We start from the raw sequence: 25,164 nt of genomic DNA, 5'->3' as shown, positions 1-25,164 counted from the left end.
TGTATAATGTGCTATAACATTTATATGTATGATATTACTTGCTATATCTGTATAATGTGCTAAAAAATGTATATGTATGATATTACATTATATATCTGTATAATGTGCTGTAACATTTATATGTATGATATTACTTGCTATATCTGTATAATGTGCTGTAACATTTATATGTATGATATTACTTGCTATATCTGTATAATGTGCTGTAACATTTATATGTATGATATTACTTGCTATATCTGTATAATGTGCTATAACATTTATATGTATGATATTACATGCTATATCTGTATACTGTGCTGTAACATTTATATGTATGACATTACATGCTATATCTGTATAATGTGCTGTAACATTTATATGTATGATATTACATGCTATATCTGTATAATGTGCTATAACATTTATATGTATATTACATGATATATCTGTATAATGTGCTATAATATTTATATGTATGATATTACATGCTATATCTGTATAATGTGCTATAATATTTATATGTATGATATTACATGCTATATCTGTATAATGTGCTATAATATTTATATGTATATTACATGATATATCTGTATAATGTGCTATAACATTTATATGTATGAGATTACATTCTATATCTGTATAATGTGCTATAACATTTATATGTATGAGATTACATTCTATATCTGTATAATGTGCTATAATATTTATATGTATGATATTACATGCTATATCTGTATACTGTGCTATAACATTTATATGTATGATATTACTTGCTATATCTGTATAATGTGCTATAACATTTATATGTATGATATTACATGCTACATCTGTATAATGTGCTATAACATTTATATGTATGATATTACATGCTATATCTGTATAATGTGCTATAATATTTATATGTATATTACATCCTATATCTGTATAATGTGCTATAACATTTATATGTATGATATTACTTGCTATATCTGTATAATGTGCTATAACATTTATATGTATATTACATGATATATCTGTATAATGTACTATAATATTTATATGTATGATATTACATGCTATATCTGTATACTGTGCTATAATATTTATATGTATGATATTACTTGCTATATCTGTATACTGTGCTATAACATTTATATGTATGATATTACTTGCTATATCTGTATAATGTGCTATAATATTTATATGTATATTACATGCTATATCTGTATAATGTGCTATAACATTTATATGTATGATATTACATGCTATATCTGTATACTGTGCTATAACATTTATATGTATGATATTACATGCTATATCTGTATAATGTGCTGTAACATTTATATGTATGATATCACTTGCTATATCTGTATAATGTGCTATAACATTTATATGTATGATATTACATGCTATATCTGTATAATGTGCTGTAACATTTATATGTATATTACATGCTATATCTGTATAATGTGCTATAACATTTATATGTATTATATTACATGCTATATCTGTATAATGTGCTATAACATTTATATGTATCATATTACTTGCTATATCTGTATAATGTGCTATAATATTTATATGTATATTACATGCTATATCTGTATAATGTGCAATAACATTTATATGTATGATATTACTTGCTATATCTGTATAATGTGCAATAACATTTATATGTATGATATTACTTGCTATATCTGTATAATGTGCTATAACATTTATATGTATGATATTACATGCTATATCTGTATAATGTGCTGTAACATTTATATGTATGATATTACATGCTATATCTGTATAATGTGCTATAACATTTATATGTATGATATTACATGCTATATCAGTATAATGTGCTATAACATGTATATGTATATTACATGCTATATCTGTATAATGTGCTGTAACATTTATATGTATATTACATGCTATATCTGTATAATGTGCTATAACATTTATATGTATATTACATGCTATATCTGTATAATGTGCTATAACATTTATATGTATATTACATGCTATATCTGTATAATGTGCTATAACATTTACATGTATATTACATGCTATATCTATATAATGTGCTGTAACATTTATATGTATATTACATGCTATATCTGTATAATGTGCTATAACATTTATATGTATATTACATGCTATATCTGTATAATGTGCTGTAACATTTATATGTATGATATTACATGCTATATCTGTATAATGTGCTGTAACATTTATATGTATGATATTACATGCTATATCTGTATAATGTGCTGTAACATTTATATGTATGATATTACATGCTATATCTGTATAATGTGCTATAATATTTATATGTATATTACATGCTATATCTGTATAATGTGCTATAACATTTATATGTATGATATTACATGCTATATCTGTATAATGTGCTATAACATTTATATGTATCATATTACATGCTATATCTGTATAATGTGCTATAATATTTATATGTATGATATTACTTGCTATATCTGTATAATGTGCTATAACATTTATATGTATGATATTACTTTATATATCTGTATAATGTGCTATAACATTTATATGTATATTACATGCTATATCTGTATAATGTGCTATAACATTTATATGTATATTACATGCTATATCTGTATAATGTGCTATAAAATTTATATGTATGATATTACTTGCTATATCTGTATAATGTGCTATAACATTTATATGTATGATATTACTTGCTATATCTGTATAATGTGCTATAACATTTATATGTATGATATTACTTGCTATGTCTGTATAATGTGCTGTAACATTTATATGTATATTACATGCTATATCTGTATAATGTGCTGTAACATTTATATGTATGATATTACTTTATATATCTGTATAATGTGCTATAACATTTATATGTATATTACATGCTATATCTGTATAATGTGCAATAACATTTATATGTATGATATTACTTGCTATATCTGTATAATGTGCTGTAACATTTATATGTATTATATTACATGCTATATCTGTATAATGTGCTATAACATTTATATGTATGATATTACATGCTATATCTGTATAATGTGCTATAACATTTATATGTATGATATTACATGCTATATCTGTATAATGTGCTATAACATTTATATGTATGATATTACTTGCTATATCTGTATAATGTGCTATAACATTTATATGTATGATATTACATGCTATATCTGTATAATGTGCTGTAATATTTATATGTATATTACATCCTATATCTGTATAATGTGCTATAACATTTATATGTATGATATTACTTGCTATATCTGTATAATGTGCTATAACATTTATATGTATATTACATGATATATCTGTATAATGTGCTATAATATTTATATGTATGATATTACATGCTATATCTGTATACTGTGCTATAACATTTATATGTATGATATTACTTGCTATATCTGTATAATGTGCTATAACATTTATATGTATGATATTACTTGCTATATCTGTATAATGTGCTATAATATTTATATGTATGATATTACATGCTATATCTGTATAATGTGCTATAACATTTATATGTATGATATTACTTGCTATATCTGTATAATGTGCTATAATATTTATATGTATGATATTACTTGCTATATCTGTATAATGTGCTATAACATTTATATGCATGATATTACTTGCTATATCTGTATAATGTGCTATAATATTTATATGTATGATATTACATGCTATATCTGTATACTGTGCTATAACATTTATATGTATTATATTACATGCTATATCTGTATAATGTGCTATAACATTTATATGTATGATATTACATGCTATATCTGTATACTGTGCTATAACATTTATATGTATTATATTACATGCTATATCTGTATAATGTGCTATAACATTTATATGTATATTACATGATATATCTGTATAATGTGCTGTAACATTTATATGTATGATATTACATCCTATATTATGAGGATTTAATACATATAAAAATAAAACTAGGATAACTGTAAAACACAGTATTGCAGTCTCAAAGGGACATCAAGGTACAAAACAAAACTACTCTATTGTGAAAGAACAACACATAGTTTAAAGTCAGCTCCAGAGCAGCAATGCACTACTGGGAGCTAGCTAAAAACATCTGCTGAGATAATGGCAAGAGGCATATCTTTATAGCCACCAATCACCTAGTAGTGCATTGCTCTTCTGAGCCTACCTAGGTATGCTTTTAAAAAAAAGAATACCAAATGAATTAAGTAAATTTGATAATAGAAGACAAAACTGAAAAGTCTCTTATAAAATTGCATGCTCTATCTGAGTCATGAAAGTTTAATTTGGACTAGACTGTCCTGTTAGCTATGTATTATTTATAGAACATGCAGAGACAACCAAATAGACCCAAAAGTCCTTATGTTCTGAGAATGATTTGTTAGTACTTGTTTCTCTGGCTTCTAGTGTTGGGGTAGGGGGTGAGTGCGCGGGTCAAACTACTTACAGGTCATTGGATCTTGGGATTAGAGTACCCAGTTCCTTGATACGGTCGTTTATGTTAAACCGTCTCCTTCTTTCAACTGAAAAACAAGACATTGACAAAATAATATACAAACGGCTAAAAAATATGAGTTATAAAAGAATAGTAAGAGGTAATGAAGTGAGAGCAGTTAGGCCAGGGGTGGGTAACAGGTATCGTGCACAGCCCCTGAGACTTCATTAAGGCCACAAAGTTCATTTAAAGGACCAGTAAACCTAGGAAATAATGTTATATTGTTATAATGTTATATTAAAATCAATGTAGCTTGCTCCCGCTCTGATCTGGTAGCGGGAGCGAGTTACATTGATTTTAATAGCGCGATCGGGCCGGCTGTGATTAGACAGCGTGCCTGTGATGCGCTTAGGAGAAGAAAACAGACCCGCTCAGTAGAGCCAAGAGCGGTGTTCTGTTTTCGTTGCGTGATATCTATTTAACCCTTCACTTTAGAAATCTGGAGCTAAGCTAATGTTATATATTTCTGCACTTATATAGGTCCCACAAAAAAAGTTATGAAACTGACTATGTGTGGCGGAAATTTTTTTTTTATGCTTACCTGATAAATTTAATTTTCTTGTGGTGTATCCAGTCCACAGATCATCCATTACTTGTGGGATATTCTCCTTCCCAACAGGAAGTTGCAAGAGGATCACCCACAGCAGAGCTGCTATATAGCTCCTCCCCTAACTGCCATATCCAGTCATTCGACCGAAACAAGCTGAGAAAGGAGAAACCATAGGGTGCAGTGGTGACTGTAGTTTAAATTAAAATTTAGACCTGCCTTAAAAAGACAGGGCGGGCCGTGGACTGGATACACCACAAGAGAAATAAATTTATCAGGTAAGCATAAACTATGTTTTCTCTTGTAAGGTGTATCCAGTCCACGGATCATCCATTACTTGTGGGATACCAATACCAAAGCTAAAGTACACGGAGGAAGGGAGGGACAAGGCAGGCTTAAATGGAAGGAACCACTGCCTGTAGAACCTTTCTCCCAAAAATAGCCTCCGAAGAAGCAAAAGTATCAAATTTGTAAAATTTTGAAAAGGTATGAAGCGAAGACCAAGTCGCCGCCTTGCAAATCTGTTCAACAGAAGCCTCATTCTTAAAGGCCCAGGTGGAAGCCACAGCTCTAGTAGAATGAGCTGTAATTCTTTCAGGGGGACTGCTGTCCAGCAGTCTCATAGGCTAAGCGTATTACGCTCCGAAGCCAAAAAGAAAGAGGTTGCCGAAGATTTTTGACCTCTCCTCTGTCCAGAGTAAACAACAAACAGTGTAGATGTTTGGCGAAAATCTTTAGTAGCTTGTAAGTAAAACTTCAAAGCACGGACCACGTCCAGATTATGTAAAAGACGTTCCTTCTTTGAAGAAGGATTAGGACACAATGATGGAACAACAATCTCTTGATTGATATTCTTGTTAGAAACTACCTTAGGTAAAAACCCAGGTTTTGTACGCAGAACTACTTTATCTGAATGGAAAATCAGATAAGGAGAATCACATTGTAAGGCAGATAACTCAGAGACTCTCCGAGCCGAGGAAATAGCCATCAAAAACAGAACTTTCCAAGATAAAAGTTTAATATCAATGGAATGAAGGGGTTCAAACGGAACCCCTTGAAGAACTTTAAGAACCAAGTTTAAGCTCCATGGGGGAGCAACAGGTTTAAACACAGGCTTAATTCTAACCAAAGCCTGACAAAAAGCTTGAACGTCTGGAACTTCTGCCAGACGCTTGTGCAAAAGAATAGACAGAGCAGAAATCTGTCCCTTTAAAGAACTAGCCGATAATCCTTTTTCCAAACCCTCTTGGAGAAACTACAATATCCTAGGAATCCTAACCTTACTCCATGAGTAATTCTTGGATTCACACCAATAAAGATATTTACGCCATATCTTATGATAGATTTTCCTGGTGACAGGCTTTCGTGCCTGTATAAGGGTATCAATGACTGACTCGGAGAAGCCACGCTTTGATAAAATCAAGCGTTCAATCTCCATGCAGTCAGTCTCAGAGAAATTAGATTCAGATGATTGAAAGGACCTTGTAGTAGAAGGTCTTGTCTCAGAGGCAGGGTCCATGGTGGAAAGGATGACATGTCCACTAGGTCTGCATACCAGGTCCTGCGTGGCCACGCAGGGGCTATCAATATCACTGATGCTCTCTCCTGTTTGATTTTGGCAATCAGTCGAGGGAGCAGAGGAAACGGTGGAAACACATAAGCCAGGTTGAAGAACCAAGGCGCTGCTAGAGCATCTATCAGTGCCGCTTCTGGGTCCCTGGACCTGGATCCGTAACAAGGAAGCTTGGCGTTCTGGCGAGACGCCATGAGATCCAGTTCTGGTTTGCCCCAATGATGAACCAATTGAGCAAACACCTCCGGATGGAGTTCCCACTCCCCCGGATGAAAAGTCTGACGACTTAGAAAATCCGCCTCCCAGTTCTCTACACCTGGGATATGGATTGCTGATAGGTGGCAAGAGTGAGTCTCTGCCCAGCGAATTATCTTGGAGACTTCTAACATCGCTAGGGAACTCCTGGTTCCCCCTTGATGGTTGATGTAAACCACAGTCGTGATGTTGTCCGACTGAAATCTGATGAACCTCAGGGTTGCTAACTGAGGCCAAGCTAGAAGAGCATTGAATATTGCTCTTAACTCCAGAATATTTATTGGGAGGAGTTTCTCCTCCTGAGTCCACGATCCCTGAGCCTTCAGGGAATTCCAGACTGCACCCCAACCTAGAAGGCTGGCATCTGTTGTTACAATTGTCCAATCTGGCCTGCGAAAGGTCATACCTTTGGACAGATGGACCCGAGAAAGCCACCAGAGAAGAGAATCTCTGGTCTCTTGATCCAGATTTAGCAGAGGGGACAAATCTGTGTAATCCCCATTCCACTGACTGAGCATGCATAGTTGCAGCGGTCTGAGGTGTAGGCGCGCAAATGGCACTATGTCCATCGCCGCTACCATCAAGCCGATTACTTCCATACACTGAGCCACCGAATTTGTTTAAGATCTTTAGATCCAAAATGGGTCTGAAGGTTCCCTCTTTTTTGGGAACCACAAACAGATTTGAATAAAAGCCCTGTCCCTGTTCCGTCTGTGGAACTGGACAGATCACTCCCATAACTAGGAGGTCTTGCACACAGCGTAAGAATGCCTTTTTCTTTATCTGGTTTACAGATAATCTCGAAAGGTGAAATCTCCCTTGAGGAGGGGAAGCTTTGAAGTCCAGAAGATATCCCTGAGATATGATCTCCAATGAACATCTCTTGCCCACGCCTGGGCGAAGAGAGAAAGTCTGCCCCCTACTAGATCCGTTACGGATAGGGGGCCGTTCCTTCATGCTGTCTTAGAGGCAGCAACAGGCTTTCTTGCCTGCTTGCCTTTATTCCAGGACTGGTTAGGTTTCCAGCCCGGCTTGGATTGAGCAAAAGTTCCCTCTTGTTTTGTAGCAGAGGAAGTTGATGCTGCACCTGCCTTGAAATTTCGAAAGGCACGAAAATTAGACTGTTCGGCCCTTGATCTGGCCCTGTCCTGAGGAAGGGTATGACCCTTACCTCCAGTAATGTCAGCAATAATTTCCTTCAAACCAGGCCCGAATAGGGTCTGCCCCTTGAAGGGAATGTTAAGTAATTTAGACTTTGAAGTCACGTCAGCTGACCAAGATTTAAGCCATAGCGCCCTACGCGCCTGGATGGCGAATCCAGAATTCTTAGCCGTTAGTTTAGTCAAATGAACAATGGCATCAGAAACAAAAGAATTACCTAGCTTAAGTGTTCTAAGCTTGTCAAGTATTTCAGTCAATGGAGTAGCTGTCTGAAAGGCCTCTTCCAGAGACTCAAACCAGAACGCCGCAGCAGCAGTGACAGGCGCAATGCATGCAAGGGGCTGCAGGATAAAACCTTGTTGAATAAACATTTTCTTAAGGTAACCTTCTAATTTTTTATCCATTGGATCTGGAAAAGCACAACTGTCCTCGACAGGGATAGTGGTACGCTTTGCTAAAGTAGAAACTGCTCCCTCCACCTTAGGAACCGTCTGCCATAAGTCCCGCGTGGTGGCGTCTATTGGAAACATTTTTCTAAAAATAGGAGGGGGGGAAAACGGCACACCGGGTCTATCCCACTCCTTATTAATAATTTCTGTAAACCTTTTAGGAATTGGAAAAAACAGAATTTATGTTTACCTGATAAATTACTTTCTCCAACGGTGTGTCCGGTCCACGGCGTCATCCTTACTTGTGGGATATTCTCTTCCCCAACAGGAAATGGCAAAGAGCCCAGCAAAGCTGGTCACATGATCCCTCCTAGGCTCCGCCTACCCCAGTCATTCGACCGACGTTAAGGAGGAATATTTGCATAGGAGAAACCATATGGTACCGTGGTGACTGTAGTTAAAGAAAATAAATTATCAGACCTGATTAAAAAACCCGGGCGGGCCGTGGACCGGACACACCGTTGGAGAAAGTAATTTATCAGGTAAACATAAATTCTGTTTTCTCCAACATAGGTGTGTCCGGTCCACGGCGTCATCCTTACTTGTGGGAACCAATACCAAAGCTTTAGGACACGGATGAAGGGAGGGAGCAAATCAGGTCACCTAAATGGAAGGCACCACGGCTTGCAAAACCTTTCTCCCAAAAATAGCCTCAGAAGAAGCAAAAGTATCAAACTTGTAAAATTTGGTAAAAGTGTGCAGTGAAGACCAAGTCGCTGCCCTACATATCTGATCAACAGAAGCCTCGTTCTTGAAGGCCCATGTGGAAGCCACAGCCCTAGTGGAATGAGCTGTGATTCTTTCGGGAGGCTGCCGTCCGGCAGTCTCGTAAGCCAATCTGATGATGCTTTTAATCCAAAAAGAGAGAGAGGTAGAAGTTGCTTTTTGACCTCTCCTTTTACCGGAATAAACAACAAACAAGGAAGATGTTTGTCTAAAATCCTTTGTAGCATCTAAATAGAATTTTAGAGCGCGAACAACATCCAAATTGTGCAACAAACGTTCCTTCTTTGAAACTGGTTTCGGACACAGAGAAGGTACGATAATCTCCTGGTTAATGTTTTTGTTAGAAACAACTTTTGGAAGAAAACCAGGTTTAGTACGTAAAACCACCTTATCTGCATGGAACACCAGATAAGGAGGAGAACACTGCAGAGCAGATAATTCTGAAACTCTTCTGGCAGAAGAAATTGCAACTAAAAACAAAACTTTCCAAGATAATAATTTAATATCAACGGAATGCAAGGGTTCAAACGGAACCCCCTGAAGAACTGAAAGAACTAAATTGAGACTCCAAGGAGGAGTCAAAGGTTTGTAAACAGGCTTAATTCTAACCAGAGCCTGAACAAAAGCTTGAACATCTGGCACAGCAGCCAGTTTTTTGTGAAGTAACACCGACAAGGCAGAAATCTGTCCCTTCAGGGAACTTGCAGATAATCCTTTTTCCAATCCTTCTTGAAGGAAGGATAGGATCCTAGGAATCTTAACCTTGTCCCAAGGGAATCCTTTAGATTCACACCAACAGATATATTTTTTCCAAATTTTGTGGTAAATCTTTCTAGTTACAGGCTTTCTGGCCTGAACAAGAGTATCGATAACAGAATCTGAGAACCCTCGCTTCGATAAAATCAAGCGTTCAATCTCCAAGCAGTCAGCTGGAGTGAAACCAGATTCGGATGTTCGAACGGACCCTGAACAAGAAGGTCTCGTCTCAAAGGTAGCTTCCAAGGTGGAACCGATGACATATTCACCAGATCTGCATACCAAGTCCTGCGTGGCCACGCAGGAGCTATCAAGATCACCGACGCCCTCTCCTGATTGATCCTGGCTACCAGCCTGGGGATGAGAGGAAAGGGCGGGAACACATAAGCTAGTTTGAAGGTCCAAGGTGCTACTAGTGCATCCACTAGAGCCGCCTTGGGATCCCTGGATCTGGACCCGTAGCAAGGAACTTTGAAGTTCTGACGAGAGGCCATCAGATCCATGTCTGGAATGCCCCACAGCTGAGTGACTTGGGCAAAGATTTCCGGATGGAGTTCCCACTCCCCCGGATGCAATGTCTGACGACTCAGAAAATCCGCTTCCCAATTTTCCACTCCTGGGATGTGGATAGCAGACAGGTGGCAGGAGTGAGACTCCGCCCATAGAATGATTTTGGTCACTTCTTCCATCGCTAGGGAACTCCTTGTTCCCCCCTGATGGTTGATGTACGCAACAGTTGTCATTGAAACCGTATGAACTTGGCCCTCGCTAGCTGAGGCCAAGCCTTGAGAGCATTGAATATCGCTCTCAGTTCCAGAATATTTATTGGTAGAAGAGATTCTTCCCGAGACCAAAGACCCTGAGCTTTCAGGGATCCCCAGACCGCGCCCCAGCCCATCAGACTGGCGTCGGTCGTGACAATGACCCACTCTGGTCTGCGGAATGTCATCCCTTGTGACAGGTTGTCCAGGGACAGCCACCAACGGAGTGAGTCTCTGGTCCTCTGATTTAAAAACACTAAAAAACTCTAAGCCATCTCCGTGGAGATGTTGCCTGTACAACGGCAAAGAGAATGACTGGGGTAGGCGGAGCCTAGGAGGGATCATGTGACCAGCTTTGCTGGGCTCTTTGCCATTTCCTGTTGGGGAAGAGAATATCCCACAAGTAAGGATGACGCCGTGGACCGGACACACCTATGTTGGAGAAAACATCAGTACACACCGGCACTGCATAGTATTTATCCAGTCTACACAATTTCTCTGGCACTGCAATTGTGTCACAGTCATTCAGAGCAGCTAATACCTCCCCAAGCAATACACAGAGGTTCTCAAGCTTAAATTTAAAAGTAAAAATATCTGAATCAGGTTTCCCCGAATCAGAAATGTCACCCACAGACTGAAGCTCTCCTTCCTCAGCTTCTGCATATTGTGACGCAGTATCAGACATGGGCCTTAAAGCATCTGCGCACTCTGTATTACATCTAACCCCAGAGCTATCGCCCTTTCCTCTGAATTCAGGCAATCTGGCTAATACCGCTGACAGGGTATTATCCATGATTGCCGCCATGTCCTGCAAAGTAATCGCTATGGGCGTCTTTGATGTACTTGGCGCCATTTTAGCGTGAGTCCCTTGAGCGGGAGTCAAAGGGTCCGACACGTGGGGAGAGTTAGTCGGCATAACTTCCCCCTCGTCAGAATCCTCTGGTGATAATTCTTTTAAAGATAACAGCTGATCTTTATTGTTTAAAGTGAAATCAATACATTTAGTACACATTCTCCTATGGGGTTCCACCATGGCTTTTAAACATAATGAACAAGGAGTTTCCTCTATGTCAGACATGTTTATACAGACTAGCAATGAGACTAGCAAGCTTGGAAAACACTTTAAATCAAGTTAACAAGCAATATAAAAAAACGTTACTGTGCCTTTAAGAGAAACAAATTTTGCCAAAATTTGAAATAACAGTGAAAAAAGGCAGTTAAACTAACGAAATTTTTACAGTGTATGTAACAAGTTAGCAGAGCATTGCACCCACTTGCAAATGGATGATTAACCCCTTAATACAAAAAACAGATTAACAAAACGAAAAATATGTTTTTTAAACAGTCATAACAACTGCCACAGCTCCTACTTTTGAAGCCTTTTGAGCCCTTCAGAGATGTCCTATAGCATGCAGGGGACTGCTGAGGGAAGCTGAATGTCACAGTTTGTAATTTTAACTGCACCAACTGTAACTTTTATACTATAACAGTGGAAAGCCTCAGGAAACTGTTTCTAGGCAAAAATAAAGCCAGCCATGTGGAAAAAACTAGGCCCCAATAAGTTTTATCACCAAAGCATATATAAAAACGATTAAACATGCCAGCAAACGTTTTATATTGCACATTGATAAGAGTATATACCTCTGATAGCAAGCCTGATACTAGTCGCTATTAAATCACTGTATTTAGGCTTAACTTACATTAATTCGGTATCAGCAGCATTTTCTAGCAATTCCATCCCTAGAAAAACTTAAACTGCACATACCTTATTGCAGGATAACCTGCACGCCATTCTCCCTCTGAAGTTACCTCACTCCTCAGACATATGTGAGAACAGCAGTGGATCTTAGTTACTTCTGCTAAGATCATAGAAAACGCAGGCAGATTCTTCTTCTAAATGCTGCCTGAGATAAAATAGTACGACTCCGGTACCATTTAAAAACAATAAACTCTTGATTGAAGAAAAAACTAACTATATTACACCACTTTCCTCTTACTACGTCCAGCTATGTTGAGAGTTGCAAGAGAATGACTGGATATGGCAGTTAGGGGAGGAGCTATATAGCGGCTCTGCTGTGGGTGATCCTCTTGCAACTTCCTGTTGGGAAGGAGAATATCCCACAAGTAATGGATGATCCGTGGACTGGATACACCTTACAAGAGAAAAGTGGATTAAAAATAAAAATAGGAGTAGAAAGGGAGTTACGATGTCTGGTGGGGAAATGTACAACATATTTGTTTCCTTTTGGTTAGAAATTGGACATTAAAAGTGCAAAACGAAAATGCTCTCATATATTTTGTCATTTTATTATTGTACCATTGCTTTTATATAATGACATGTTTAACCCCTGGACATGGGTAAACACATAGTTAAAGTCAGCCCCAGAGCAGCAATGCACTAATGGGAGCTAGCTGAACACATTTGGTGAGCCAATGACAAGAGTGATAGATAGGTAGCCACCAGCTAGCTTCTAGTAGAGCACTACAGTTCCTAAACCTACCTAGGTATACTTTCAATAAAGGATACCAAAACAACAAAGTAAATTTGGTAACAGAATTGAGTTTAAAAGTGTCTTAAAATCACATGCTCTGTGTGAATGCCCTGAAAGTTTAATCTTTCCGCCAGCGGTGTAACCACACTAATTTTCCAAGCCATCCGGATGGAGTAATAGCACGGTTGTGCCGCTTGCGGCAAGACCCGCACTATTATAGGCACACAATCCCTTAACGACCAGCAATATACAGGGTATGTCATGGTCGTTATGGGGTTAAGAACAAAAGGTTAACACAGACATTTAAATTTAAAGGTGCTCCTCTACAGTAGGACTTACTCATGTTGTGGGTATCCTTCTTCTGACGTTCTCGTACAATGGCACGGTTTTCTGCATCTGTGGGCAAGGACCAATCAGGAAGAAGGATTCAGGTAACATGTTGGTTGAGCATAAAATAAACAGAATTTATCTAAGCAATGACAATAGAGGCTACAAAAAAATCAGCACTTCGGTGGATCACAGCGCACAATACATTGTACAGTCACAATACGCATTTTACTAACCTGTGAGCTCCCTTTTGATGGGAAGGTCAGCAGGACAGGAGTTACTGGTGACAGCGACAACAGTGTCACTGAGATGGGAATCCTCACTGTACAAGGCTAAATGGCTGCTGGAAAATGGAAGCTAAAGAAAAATGAGTGAATGAGTGAGTGTCTAACAGAGAACAAAAACTTACAGAGGGAGAGAGAGAGAATATATAAACACACTACTGGGCAAAAGTTATAGGCAGCTGTGAAAAAATGCTGTAAATTTAGGGTTGACCAAAAGAAAAATCAAAATCAAAACCAATATTTGGGGTAGTCACTTTTTCCCTTTAAAACCACATCAATTCTTCTAGCTGCGTCTGCAGGCAACAGTGAAGCACAGGTGGAGGTATATTGCAAGTTTGGTGCTGCATTTCTACAAATGGAGTTGGGGATTTGGTCAGAATGAATGGTCTCCTCACTGCTGAGAAGTACAGCCAGATACTCATCCACATGCTATATATACACCCATCAGAAAGGCATCTGATTGGCCTTAAATTTATTTTGTAGCATGACAACTGCCCCAAACATACAGCCAAAATCATTAAGAACAAGGAGTCCTGAAAGTGCTGGTATGGCCCCAATAGAGCCCCGATTCCCAACTTCATGATGAAACAGAAGAAACTGAGACTGCCTAAATCCACGGATGAAACTGTGGTTAGTTCTCCAAGGTGTTTGGAACAACCTACCTGCTGAGTCCCTTAAAAAACTGGGTGCAAGTGTATCTAGAAGAATGTATGCTGTTTTGAAGCTAAAGGGTGGTAACACCAAATATTGATTTGATATAGATTTTTCTTCTGTTCACTCACTTTGCATTTTGTCAATTTATAAAAATAAACTTAACATTTCTATTTTTGAAAGCATATATATATATATATATACACATATATATACACACACACACACTGAAATATATATACATATATATATATATATATATATATATATATATATATCCAAAAACAGTAGTCCCCAGCACAGTTTTTTTCAGGAAAGAGTCCTTTATTCAAGTGACAAGACAGACAGCAAACAGCTGTGTTACGGGCCTACATTGCCCTTAGTCATGCAGGCATGACTAAGGTCGATGTAGGCCCAAACATAGCTGTTTGCTGTCTTTCTTGTCACTTGAATAAAGGACTCTTTCCTGAAAAAACAGTGCTGGGACTACTCTATGTTTTTGGATCAATATATGCACACGCATACATATACATAACACATACCATACATACAAACTATGCACTAAAACCTAATTGCAACGCACCGTGTTTGGCATGGAGATTGCAGGCCTCTGTGTACCCAAACAGGTTATCCAGACCTATTATGTTTTCGATTACATCATCCATCTGTCAAAGAGTACCAATGATTAAGTCATTAAAACTCAGCATCATGTTACTCACCAAAATATTTGAAAGACTTTTAAAAAAAAAAAAATCTTAACTGTAAGTAAAACGTGAGTTAAAGAGACATCTTAATGGTCAATCTTGTAGCAAACTGTATATACCAAATATCACCATTAAAGTCTATTGGGGGAATTCCGAAGATAAATCATTTGCTTCATAAGCTTTTCTAAAGGCTTGTGATCCTCCAAAGGGGTTAAACACATAGTTAAAGATCTGGATAGAATCCTCCAGCATTGCAGAGGTTCGTGAGGGCATGGCTAGCCAGCCAATCGAGTGGCATTTGCATGTAGCCATCAATTGCAGGCTGTTTGAGACAAAAGTAACTGTCCAATCACAAAATAAAGGAGAAGTTGCTATTTGTAGACAATTGAATACATTAATGACAACACATTAAAGGGGAGAAAATGTTACAGTACATGGTTCCTTTAAGGCTCAGCTCTGTCAATATAATATAATAAATAACATTTTAAACAGTCACCAGATCCAATAGTAGCGGTTCTCTTTGTGTCTCCAATAAAGGTTTAGTTTTTTTTTGCATACAGTGCCTTGGTGAGTGCTTGTTTATAGAAAACCAGCCTTTGTATGCGGTATACTCCCAGTGACTGTGGATTGTTAATTGGCCATATTGGAATTAAAAGGAATTTCCAGCCAAAATTGGAATCCACATGGATGCATTTCAGTTGTGAATAGAAGCATTTTTGTACTATACATGTATTAGCATTAATGCTTTTAGTAAAAGGTATAGCGGTTTCAAGTGTGTATGTAAGTATTAACCGTGCACCAGCATTTTTAACCCAGCACTTTCTCAGAAAACCTAAGGTGCTTGTACCATCTGGTACTGACTATTTGTTAATTGCTGACATGATATAAGCCCCACTGGTGCTCTGAGCAGCTGCAGTACTTAAAATACTGGTGCACTGAGAATATCTATCTATTCCTCACATGCACGTGCAGAGGAAAAATCCTAACACTAAAACAGTGATAACTTTTACTAGAAGCATTTTTGCCAATACATGTATATTTCAAACATGTTTCTATTCAAAGATGAATACATGTTTATGCATTAAAATTTTGTCTAGAATGTTCCTTTAAAGGGACACTGAACCCACATTTTTTCTATCGTGATTCAGATAGAGCATGCAATTTTAACCCCTTAATGACCACAGCACTTTTCCATTTTCTGTCCGTTTGGGACCAAGGCTATTTTTACATTTCTGCGGTGTTTGTGTTTAGCTCTAATTTTCCTCTTACTCATTTACTGTACCCACACATATTATATACCGTTTTTCTCGCCTTTAATTGATCTTCATCATATCTTATAATTTACTATAAAAAAAATTATAAAATATGAGGAAAAAATTAAAAAAAAAAACACACTTTTTCTAACTATGACCCCCAAAATCTGTTACACATCTACAACCACCAAAAAACACCCGTGCTAAATAGTTTCTAAATTTTGTCCTGAGTTTAGAAATACCCAATGTTTACATGTTCTTTGCTTTTTTTGTAAGTTATAGGGCCATAAATACAAGTAGCACTTTGCTATTTCCAAACCATTATTTTTCAAAATTAGCGCTAGTTACATTAGAACACTGATATCTTTCAGGAATCTCTGAATATCCATTGACATGTATATATTTTTTTTTAGTAGACATCCCAAAGTATTCATCTAGGCCCATTTTGGTATATTTCATGCCACCATTTCACCGCCAAATGCGATTAAATACAAAAATCGTTCACTTTTTTACTAATTTTTTCACAAACTTTTGGTTTCTCACTGAAATTATTTACAAACAGCTTGTGCAATTATGGCTTAAATGGTTGTAAATTCTTCTCTGGGATCCCCTTTGTTCAGAAATAGCAGACATATATGGCTTTGGCGTTGCTTTTTAGTAATTAGAAGGCTGCTAAATGCCACTGCGCACTACACGTGTATTATGCCCAGCAGTGAAGGGGTTAATTATGGAGCATGTAGGGAGCTTTTAGGGATAATTTTAGCTTTAGTGTAGTGTAGTACAGTGGTTCTCAACCTAAGTGACCTCAAGGCCCAGTAAGTTTTAGCCGGACCGGTCCAGGGGCCCGGTAAGCATCGGGAGTGGGTTGCAGTAGGTTTGGAAGAAATATATATATATATATATATATATATATATATATATATATATATATATATATATATATATACATACACAGTCCTCTTTCTCTCCTCCCCTCTATCTCTCTCCCCCCCCTCTCTCTTTCTCTCTCCCCCCCTCTCTCTTTCTCTCTCCTCCCCTCTCTTTCTCTCTCTCCTCTCTATCTCCTCCCCTCTCTCTCTTTTTCTCTCTCTCCTCCCCTCTCTCTTTCTCTCCCTCCTCCCCCTCTCTTTCTCTCTCTCTGTCTCTATCTCCTCCCTCTCTCTCTCCTCTTTCTCTCTCCTCCCTCACCCACTGACACCAATGAATTATAAAATTAACCCACTATAAACCATTTATATATATTATATATGGATCCCACACCACTGAATTATCAAATAATTATAATATATATATATATATATATAACAGTGGGTTAATTATATGATAATTCATTGGTGTCAGTGGGATCCATATATATATATACACACACACACACAGTTTACAAATACACATTGGTGTCCAGTGGCCACCCTAAATATATACATTGGTGTCAGTGGCCGTAATTATGTAATTGGTGTCAGTGGGCTTACTTACCTGTGAGCCGATGCTTCACGCTCTGCACGCCGCCAGCCGCTTCTACCCGGTCACAGTGCCCCGCCCGCCCCGCCGCTACATGCTCACAGTGCGCAAAACTGACATGCGCAGTGGCACTCTGACAGGCCCGTCCAAAATTTAGGAGATGTGTAAAGGCGAGCCTGTCAGAGCGAGTGTCTGGAGGCAATGTCGGGTCGCGGCCCACCAGCAGGGCCGTCGCGGCCCGGTAGTGGGCCGCGGCCCGGCTGTTGAGAAACACTGGTGTAGTAGACAACCCCAAGTATTGATCTAGGCCAATTTTGGTATATTTCATGCCACCATTTCACCGCCAAATGCGATCAAATTAAAAAAAACATTAAATTTTTCACAATTTTAGGTTTCTCACTGAAATCATTTACAAACAGCTTGTGCAATTATGGCACAAATGGTTGTAAATGCTTCTCTGGGATCCCCTTTGTTCAGAAATAGCAGACATATATGGCTTTGGCGTTGCTTTTTGGTAATTAGAAGGCCGCCAAATGCCGCTGCATTTCACACGTGTATTATGGCTAGCAGTGAAGGGGTTAATTATGTAGCTTGTAGGGTTAATTTTAGCTTTAGTGTAGAGCTCAGCCTCCCACCTGAAACATGAGCCCCCCTGATCCCTCCCAAACAGCTCTCTTCCCTCCCCCATCCCACAATTGTCCCCGCCATCTTAAGTACTGGCAGAAACTCTGCCAGTACTAAAATAAAAGCTATATTTGGGCTTTTTTTGTGTTTTTTTTAAGCATATTTACATATGCTGCTGTGTAGGATCCCCCCTTAGCTCCCAGCCTCACTGATCCCCCACCAAACAGCTCTCTAACCCTCCCCCGCTGCCTTAATGGGCGCCATCTTGGGTACTGGCAGCTGTCTGCCAGTACCCAGTTTAGTAAAAAAATTTGCCTTTTTTTTAAAAAAAATGCCCTTTTCTGTAGTGTAGCTTCCACCCCCCCCCCCAAGATCAACCCCCCACCCCTTCCAGATCCCTTAGCTGTTTATTTACAGCTTTCAAAACTTTTTATTTTTTTACTTTTCACAGTTTATTTTTCTGTAGTGTAGCGGTTCCCTCCCGCTCCTGCCCCGTGCACGCACCCGCCCCCCGCCCCCCCGTGCACGCGCGCGCGCGCGCTCCCATGCGCGCTCCCGCCCCGTCCCGCCCCCCCTCCACTCGGCACATCGATGGCCGCCCACCCGCCTCCCAGACTTGCTCCCACCCACCAACGATACCGGCCACCGATGTCCGGTGCAGAGAGGGCCACAGAGTGGCTCTCTCTGCATCGGATGGCCAAGGGGGGTTATTGCAGGATGCCTCGATATCGAGGCATCACTGCAATAACCGGAAAGCAGCTGGAAGCGAGCAGGATCGCTTCCAGCTGCTTTCCAGACCAAGGACGTACGCCACACGTCCTCGGTCATTAACTGTTTTTTTTTTGAGGACGTGTGGCGTACGTCCTTGGTCATTAAGGGGTTAAGCAACTTTCTAATTTACTCCTATTATCAAATTCTTTTCATTCTCTTTTGTATCTTTATTTGAAATGCAAGAATGTAAGTTTAGATGCCGGCCCATTTTTGGTGAACACACTGGGTTGTTCTTGCTGATTGATGGATAAATTCACCCACCAATAACAAGTGCTTTCCATGGTTCTGAACCAAAAATAGCTTAGATGCCTTCTTTTTCAAATAAAGAAAGCTAAAGAACAAAGAAAAATTTATAATAGGAGTACATTAGAAAGTTGTTTAAAATTGCATGCTCTATCTGAATCACGAAATAATTTTTTTTGGGTTCAGTGTCCCTTTAAGTGAAGTTCATGCAATTCTTTGCACTAACAACTATTTCATACCAAGGTGTGTTTCCCTGCATACAACACAGCGGTCAAAGGCTTATTTGACCTCTACCAGAAAACATATGAGGTACTCTGTGCAGATGTCAATGTCCCTCCTAGCCATGGGCACACAATGCAAAGATCAATGCCAGCTAGTGGCATACCATGCAGTAGGCCAAAGTACCAGCTACCTATCACTCTACTCACCTCTCTCTCGCTGGTGGAACACAGATTCATTCTGGACATCGGACTGTTTGGCGCACTGTTGCCTGTGGAGGAGGAGAGTCGTGCAGCGCGGTGAGCGGGAGAGGAAGGGGCAGGAGGCGGCTTTGGGGACAACCTGTGCGGACTAATATGAGATGAAAACTTGTTCCCATAGGTGTCAGACAGGTAATCTCGCACCTTTCGATCCCGGGATTGCTGGATGTGATATGTGGTTGGGTTCTCCAGATGAGTTCTAACCTGTTATAAAACAGTAATGGAAAAAAGCCAAACTAGAGTGATACAAGACACAAGATGGTGAACATATCTATGGATTAGAGACAAAGGTAAGCTCTTTCATGATTCAGATAGAGCATGCAATTTTAAGCAACTTTCTAATTTACTCATATTTTCAATTTTTCTTTGTTCTATGAACCTGAACCTAAAAAGGTCTGGCTCCTAAGCTTTACATTCCTGCTTTTTAATTAAAGATAGCAAGAGAATGAACAAAAATTAATAGGATTAAATTAGAAAGTTGCTTAAAATTGCATGCTCTATCTGAATCATGAAAGAAAAAATTTGGGTTTAGTATCCCTTTAAATGGCGGTATAATCAAAATGTAATTCACCATAAAAGGGATTTTAAAGATTTAACCCCTAAACTATACTTACCTTACCTTCCTCGCCAGCCTCTTCTGCTCCTCTGTTTCCTAAAAAATGCATTACACTGGGTAAAGCTATCGGTTGCTTTACGTATCACGAATACACACTACATTTATTTCAACTGAGCTGTTGGGTTTACAAGTGTCCCTAGATTAATGTCTAACATTAATTTCTACGTTTATTGTCCCTTTAAAGTGATGGTAAATCCTAGCGTTTTTTTTTAAACAAATTGGAACAAATAAAGGGGGACTTTTAGTCATGAAGTATAATTTGTTTGAAGCATTTGCTGCACTGAGCTGCTCAGGAAGCCTGCGGCAGAACGCTATTTTGCTGAGAAGGGACGATTCCACCTCTTAGCCAATAGCCGTGTGGGCTATCCGGCTTGGTGCAAAATTGCGTTCTGACGCAGGCTGCCTGAGCAGCTCAATGCGGCGAACTCTTCAGACAAATAAAGGGACTTTTAGTATGAAATATTTTATACTTAATGACTGAAAGTTCCCTTTATTTGTTCTAATGGTAAATCCCAGCGTTTCCCAAATGCTAGGATTTACCATCACTTTAATTAGGCATAAATGGAAAAACAAACAAACAAAAAAAAACGTTGCTATGTACTTACTTACAGTTCCACCATAACAGGCTTCAATTGTGATTCTACAGACTTCAGAACCCTGGCCATATAACATTCTACACAATGATTGTTTGACCAGCGCATGAGCTCATTTTTATTTGTCCCTAATTAGCCACAGAAGATAATATATAAACACTCTAAAAGTATGAGGTATATCAAGTGCATTCATTATGAACTGAGTTCTCCGTGGTGCTATGAGTCCTTCATCAACACTAAGCAGCTAAACAATGCAGTCAAAATGTGTTTAAAGGGACATGAAACCCAGATATTATCTTTCATTATTCAGGAAGTAGACCTAGAGCCTATCAGAGAGGCCCAGTGTCCCCTTTGGAACAAAGCCAGGAAGAGGGCAGCGTAGAGGAGGGCGCAAACATTAGAAATGGAAAATGGATGAACAACCCCATGCCCAGGCGATCGAATCGGAAAAACAAACCTACATCACGCAAGTAGATAATTTCAATGTCGATAGCACTGTGGTTAATGTGTCTAGTTGTGAACTATCACTGCAGGAAATTCAATTGCTTGATATGGGCTTGTCATTCTGCCCTAGGACGGACACTGACTTTTTTTTAGTTAGACAAGGATATGCAGAAATTATACCGCAATATAAAGTTGAAAAGATGGCATGCTTTGAGAGAGAATAGCGGTAGCACATCTTTGTCTAGCCAAACTGAGGACACAGAATGGTCCTTACATTTTTTTTTAATTTGTATAAAAAAAAAAGCACCTTTAATCCTGTATTAAATGACTATAATGTAAATACTTTTATCAGACTGGTTGACTGGTTGATAAAGAATTGAATAAATTAAAGGAGAGTACTAAACATAAAGTGTTTGGGAAGACCAATTTTAAACATAACAATTTTTCAAAGTCAGATAGACAGTCTCTATTGCAATTAAAGAAAAATCCTAACATTATACTTAAGGGGGCAGACAAGAGAGGAGCCACAGGACTTTTGGATAAATCCTATTACATCACAGAGATTAATACTCAACTTAATGACACTGACACACACATAAAGTTTTGTCACATAATCCAATAGCTGAAATACAGAAAGAAATTAAGAATGTCCTAGACAGAGGTTTAAGACAAGGACATATTAATAAACAATTATTGGATTACTTAACAAATAAAAATCCTAGAACCCCAATATTTTACACTGTCCCTAAGATTTACAAGAGTGTTGAGAAGCCCCTGACAACACTGACTGTCTCCACTGTGGATTCCGTCTACACTAACATCTCTAAATTTTGGATAAGATTCTTCAAACAGAGGTAGTTAAGATGTCCTCATATTTGAAAGACACTGGAGACTTTTTAAATAAAGTCTGCAATCTAGAGTTAAACTCAGACAAATTCCTTCTGTATACTATGGACGTGAAAAGCCTGTATACAGCTATTAAACATGAAACAGGTATAGGGGTTATCATTAAAAATCTTAGAATCAATCAGGGGCACTCATTCTTAAAATGTGATTTTCTTGAAGTTATTGAGGCTGGTACTGTACTGTTTAAGTAAAGGGCACAGCTATAGGATCCAATGTCGCACCATCATATGCCAATCTGTTCATGTGTGAATTTGAGGAGAGAGTTGTCTATGAAAATGAGATATTTAAGAAAATGGGAGCAGTCTGGTGGCGTTACATAGACGACGTGTTTGGCATATCGTGGGGCGACATTGGATCCCTGAACAAATTTGTTGGAGAGCTTAATTCAGCCGTGAGGGGTCTTGAGTTTTCTGTAACCGACAGTGAGGAATCTGTATCTTTTGGATACTGTGATACATAAAAAGGAGAATGTGATTACTTTTGATATCCATACCAAAGATACAGACAAGAATACTTTGCTGTTTTACAATAGCTTTCACCCTAAGAAATTAATAGATTCACTACCTAAAAGTCAACCTCTAAAGGGGAAAAAGAATAGTAAGTAAAGAGAGGGAAGTGCATCAATGACTTGAGGAAAAGCAGCTTAAAAGGCCATAATACCCAAATGTTTAAACACTTGAAAGTGATGCAGCATAGCTGTAAAAAGCTGACTAGAAAATATCACCTGAACATCTCTATGTAAAAAAGAAAGATATTTTACCTCAAAAGTTCTTCAGTAGCCACATCCCATTGTAAAGGATTTCTAAGCAGCCTTTTAGTATGTCTGTCCTGGGACAGCTGAAAGGATGAGCCTCATGAACTCTCATATTATTTCACCAATCAGGTAAAGGAAGCTTACTATGAAATCTCATGAGAGTTAAGTCAAATCTCATGAGATCACAGTAAGAGTTCATGACCTCAGCACTGCTGATGCTGATTGGCTGCTGTTCATTTCTTCATTTTCTTTTTTTTTACCTGCAGCTGGGAGCAGCTGAGTATAACTTTTTACACAGAACTTACTCTGCTGAGCTGAGGAGATTGTGAGGTAAAATATCTTCCTTTTTTACATAGAGATGCTCAGGTGATATTTTCCTGTCAGCTTTTTACAGTTATACTGCATCAGTTTCAAGTGATTTTGCATATGAGTATTATGTCCCTTTAAGTTTAAGAAGAGAGGATACCCAAGACACGTTTAGATCAGAAGATGTGTGAAATTATTGATAGGGAGCCTATGACCAACAGAAAGAAGGCTGAGAAAGATTGCATGTATTTGTTACACAATACAGTCCACTAAGTCAGCAAACTAAATACATAGTCAATAAGCATTGGCATATACTGCGAGACTGTAATGAGGGAATACAGGCCTTTATGGAACTCCCTCTAATGGCTCATAGAAGAGTCAAAGATCTGAGAGATCACCTGGTATGCACTGACATAGGATCAGGAAAGAAATCAACGCATACACACATAGGAAAAAAAAGGTGACAGGCAGTTATCCTTGCCTCAGCTGCATGAGTTGCAGCTCTATAATCAAAGGAGACTCTTTTTACCACCCACATAATGGGGAAAAGATATAAAATGAATGAGTTTTTCACTTGTGAGTCCAAATTTGTGATCTATCTTATCAAGTGTCCTTGTTGGTTAATTTACTTGGGTGAAACTACTAGAAAGGTGAGAGACAGAATGAGCCAAAACAGGTCCAATATCAGGTTGTAGAGATTTAGAGGCTCCTCTGTCAGCACATTTTGTAGAAAAAAACACCAAGTCAGTCAATTAAGGTGGCAGGTGATTAACCACATAGGGCCACAGAGAAATGCAATGGACAGGGAGAAGATTTTAATAGAAAGAGAGATGCAATGGATCCATAGGCTAGAGACACTTAGGCCTTAATAAAGATTATGATTTAGTGATACATAGTTACAATTACATAGATTGCTGTCTCAAGAAATGTAATATATGTGACTGCAATAACTGGTTTTGTCCACTAGATGGCAGTAGATAACCAGGAATGGAGAGATTGGCGCCAAAAAAAGCCTTTAAAAGTTTGTAGAAAATGAATGCACATGTATGATTAAGGGGGAGACCCCGAAACGCCACTATTGTTTTTATCTGTTGCCAATAAAGTAAAGCTATACTTTTAAGGTGCTGATGTCTTTGTGATTTTCATTATTCAGAGCATACAATTTTAAACAACTTTCCAATTTATTTCTATTATCTAATCTGCTATTCTCTCTTGGTATCCTTTGTTGAAAAGCATACTACTAAACATATATGCCTCTTGTCACTAACTCACTAGCTCAGCTAGTTCCCAGTAGTGCATTGCTGCTCCTTCAAGGATGCCAACAGAATAAAGAAAATTTGAAAATGCAAATAAATTGAAAAACTGTTTCAATTGTATGCTCTCTTAAAGGAATACTAAACACACATTTACTTTTAGTGATTCAGATAGAGCATGCAATTTTAAGCAACTTTCTAATTTACTCCTATTATCAATTTTTCTTCGTTCTCTTGCTATCTTTATTTGAAAAGCAGGAATGTAAAGCTTAGGAGCCGGCCCATT

General features: G+C 38.2%; 1 protein-coding gene across 1 annotated transcript in view; it reads right to left on the bottom strand.

The window, feature by feature from the left end:
- Positions 1-25,164, bottom strand: part of TFEB (transcription factor EB) — a 155,150-nt gene that overhangs the window by 22,587 nt on the left and 107,399 nt on the right. Inside the window, 6 exon segments of the mRNA XM_053706750.1 lie at positions 4,445-4,520; positions 13,552-13,608; positions 13,776-13,896; positions 15,058-15,081; positions 15,083-15,139; positions 19,956-20,210. Of these exon segments, the coding sequence (XP_053562725.1) occupies positions 4,445-4,520; positions 13,552-13,608; positions 13,776-13,896; positions 15,058-15,081; positions 15,083-15,139; positions 19,956-20,210 (590 nt within the window).

This window comes from Bombina bombina, chromosome 3 (assembly GCF_027579735.1).
Source record: "Bombina bombina isolate aBomBom1 chromosome 3, aBomBom1.pri, whole genome shotgun sequence".
Taxonomy (NCBI): Eukaryota; Metazoa; Chordata; class Amphibia; order Anura; family Bombinatoridae; genus Bombina; species Bombina bombina.
This window is presented reverse-complemented; position numbering and strand designations above follow the sequence as displayed.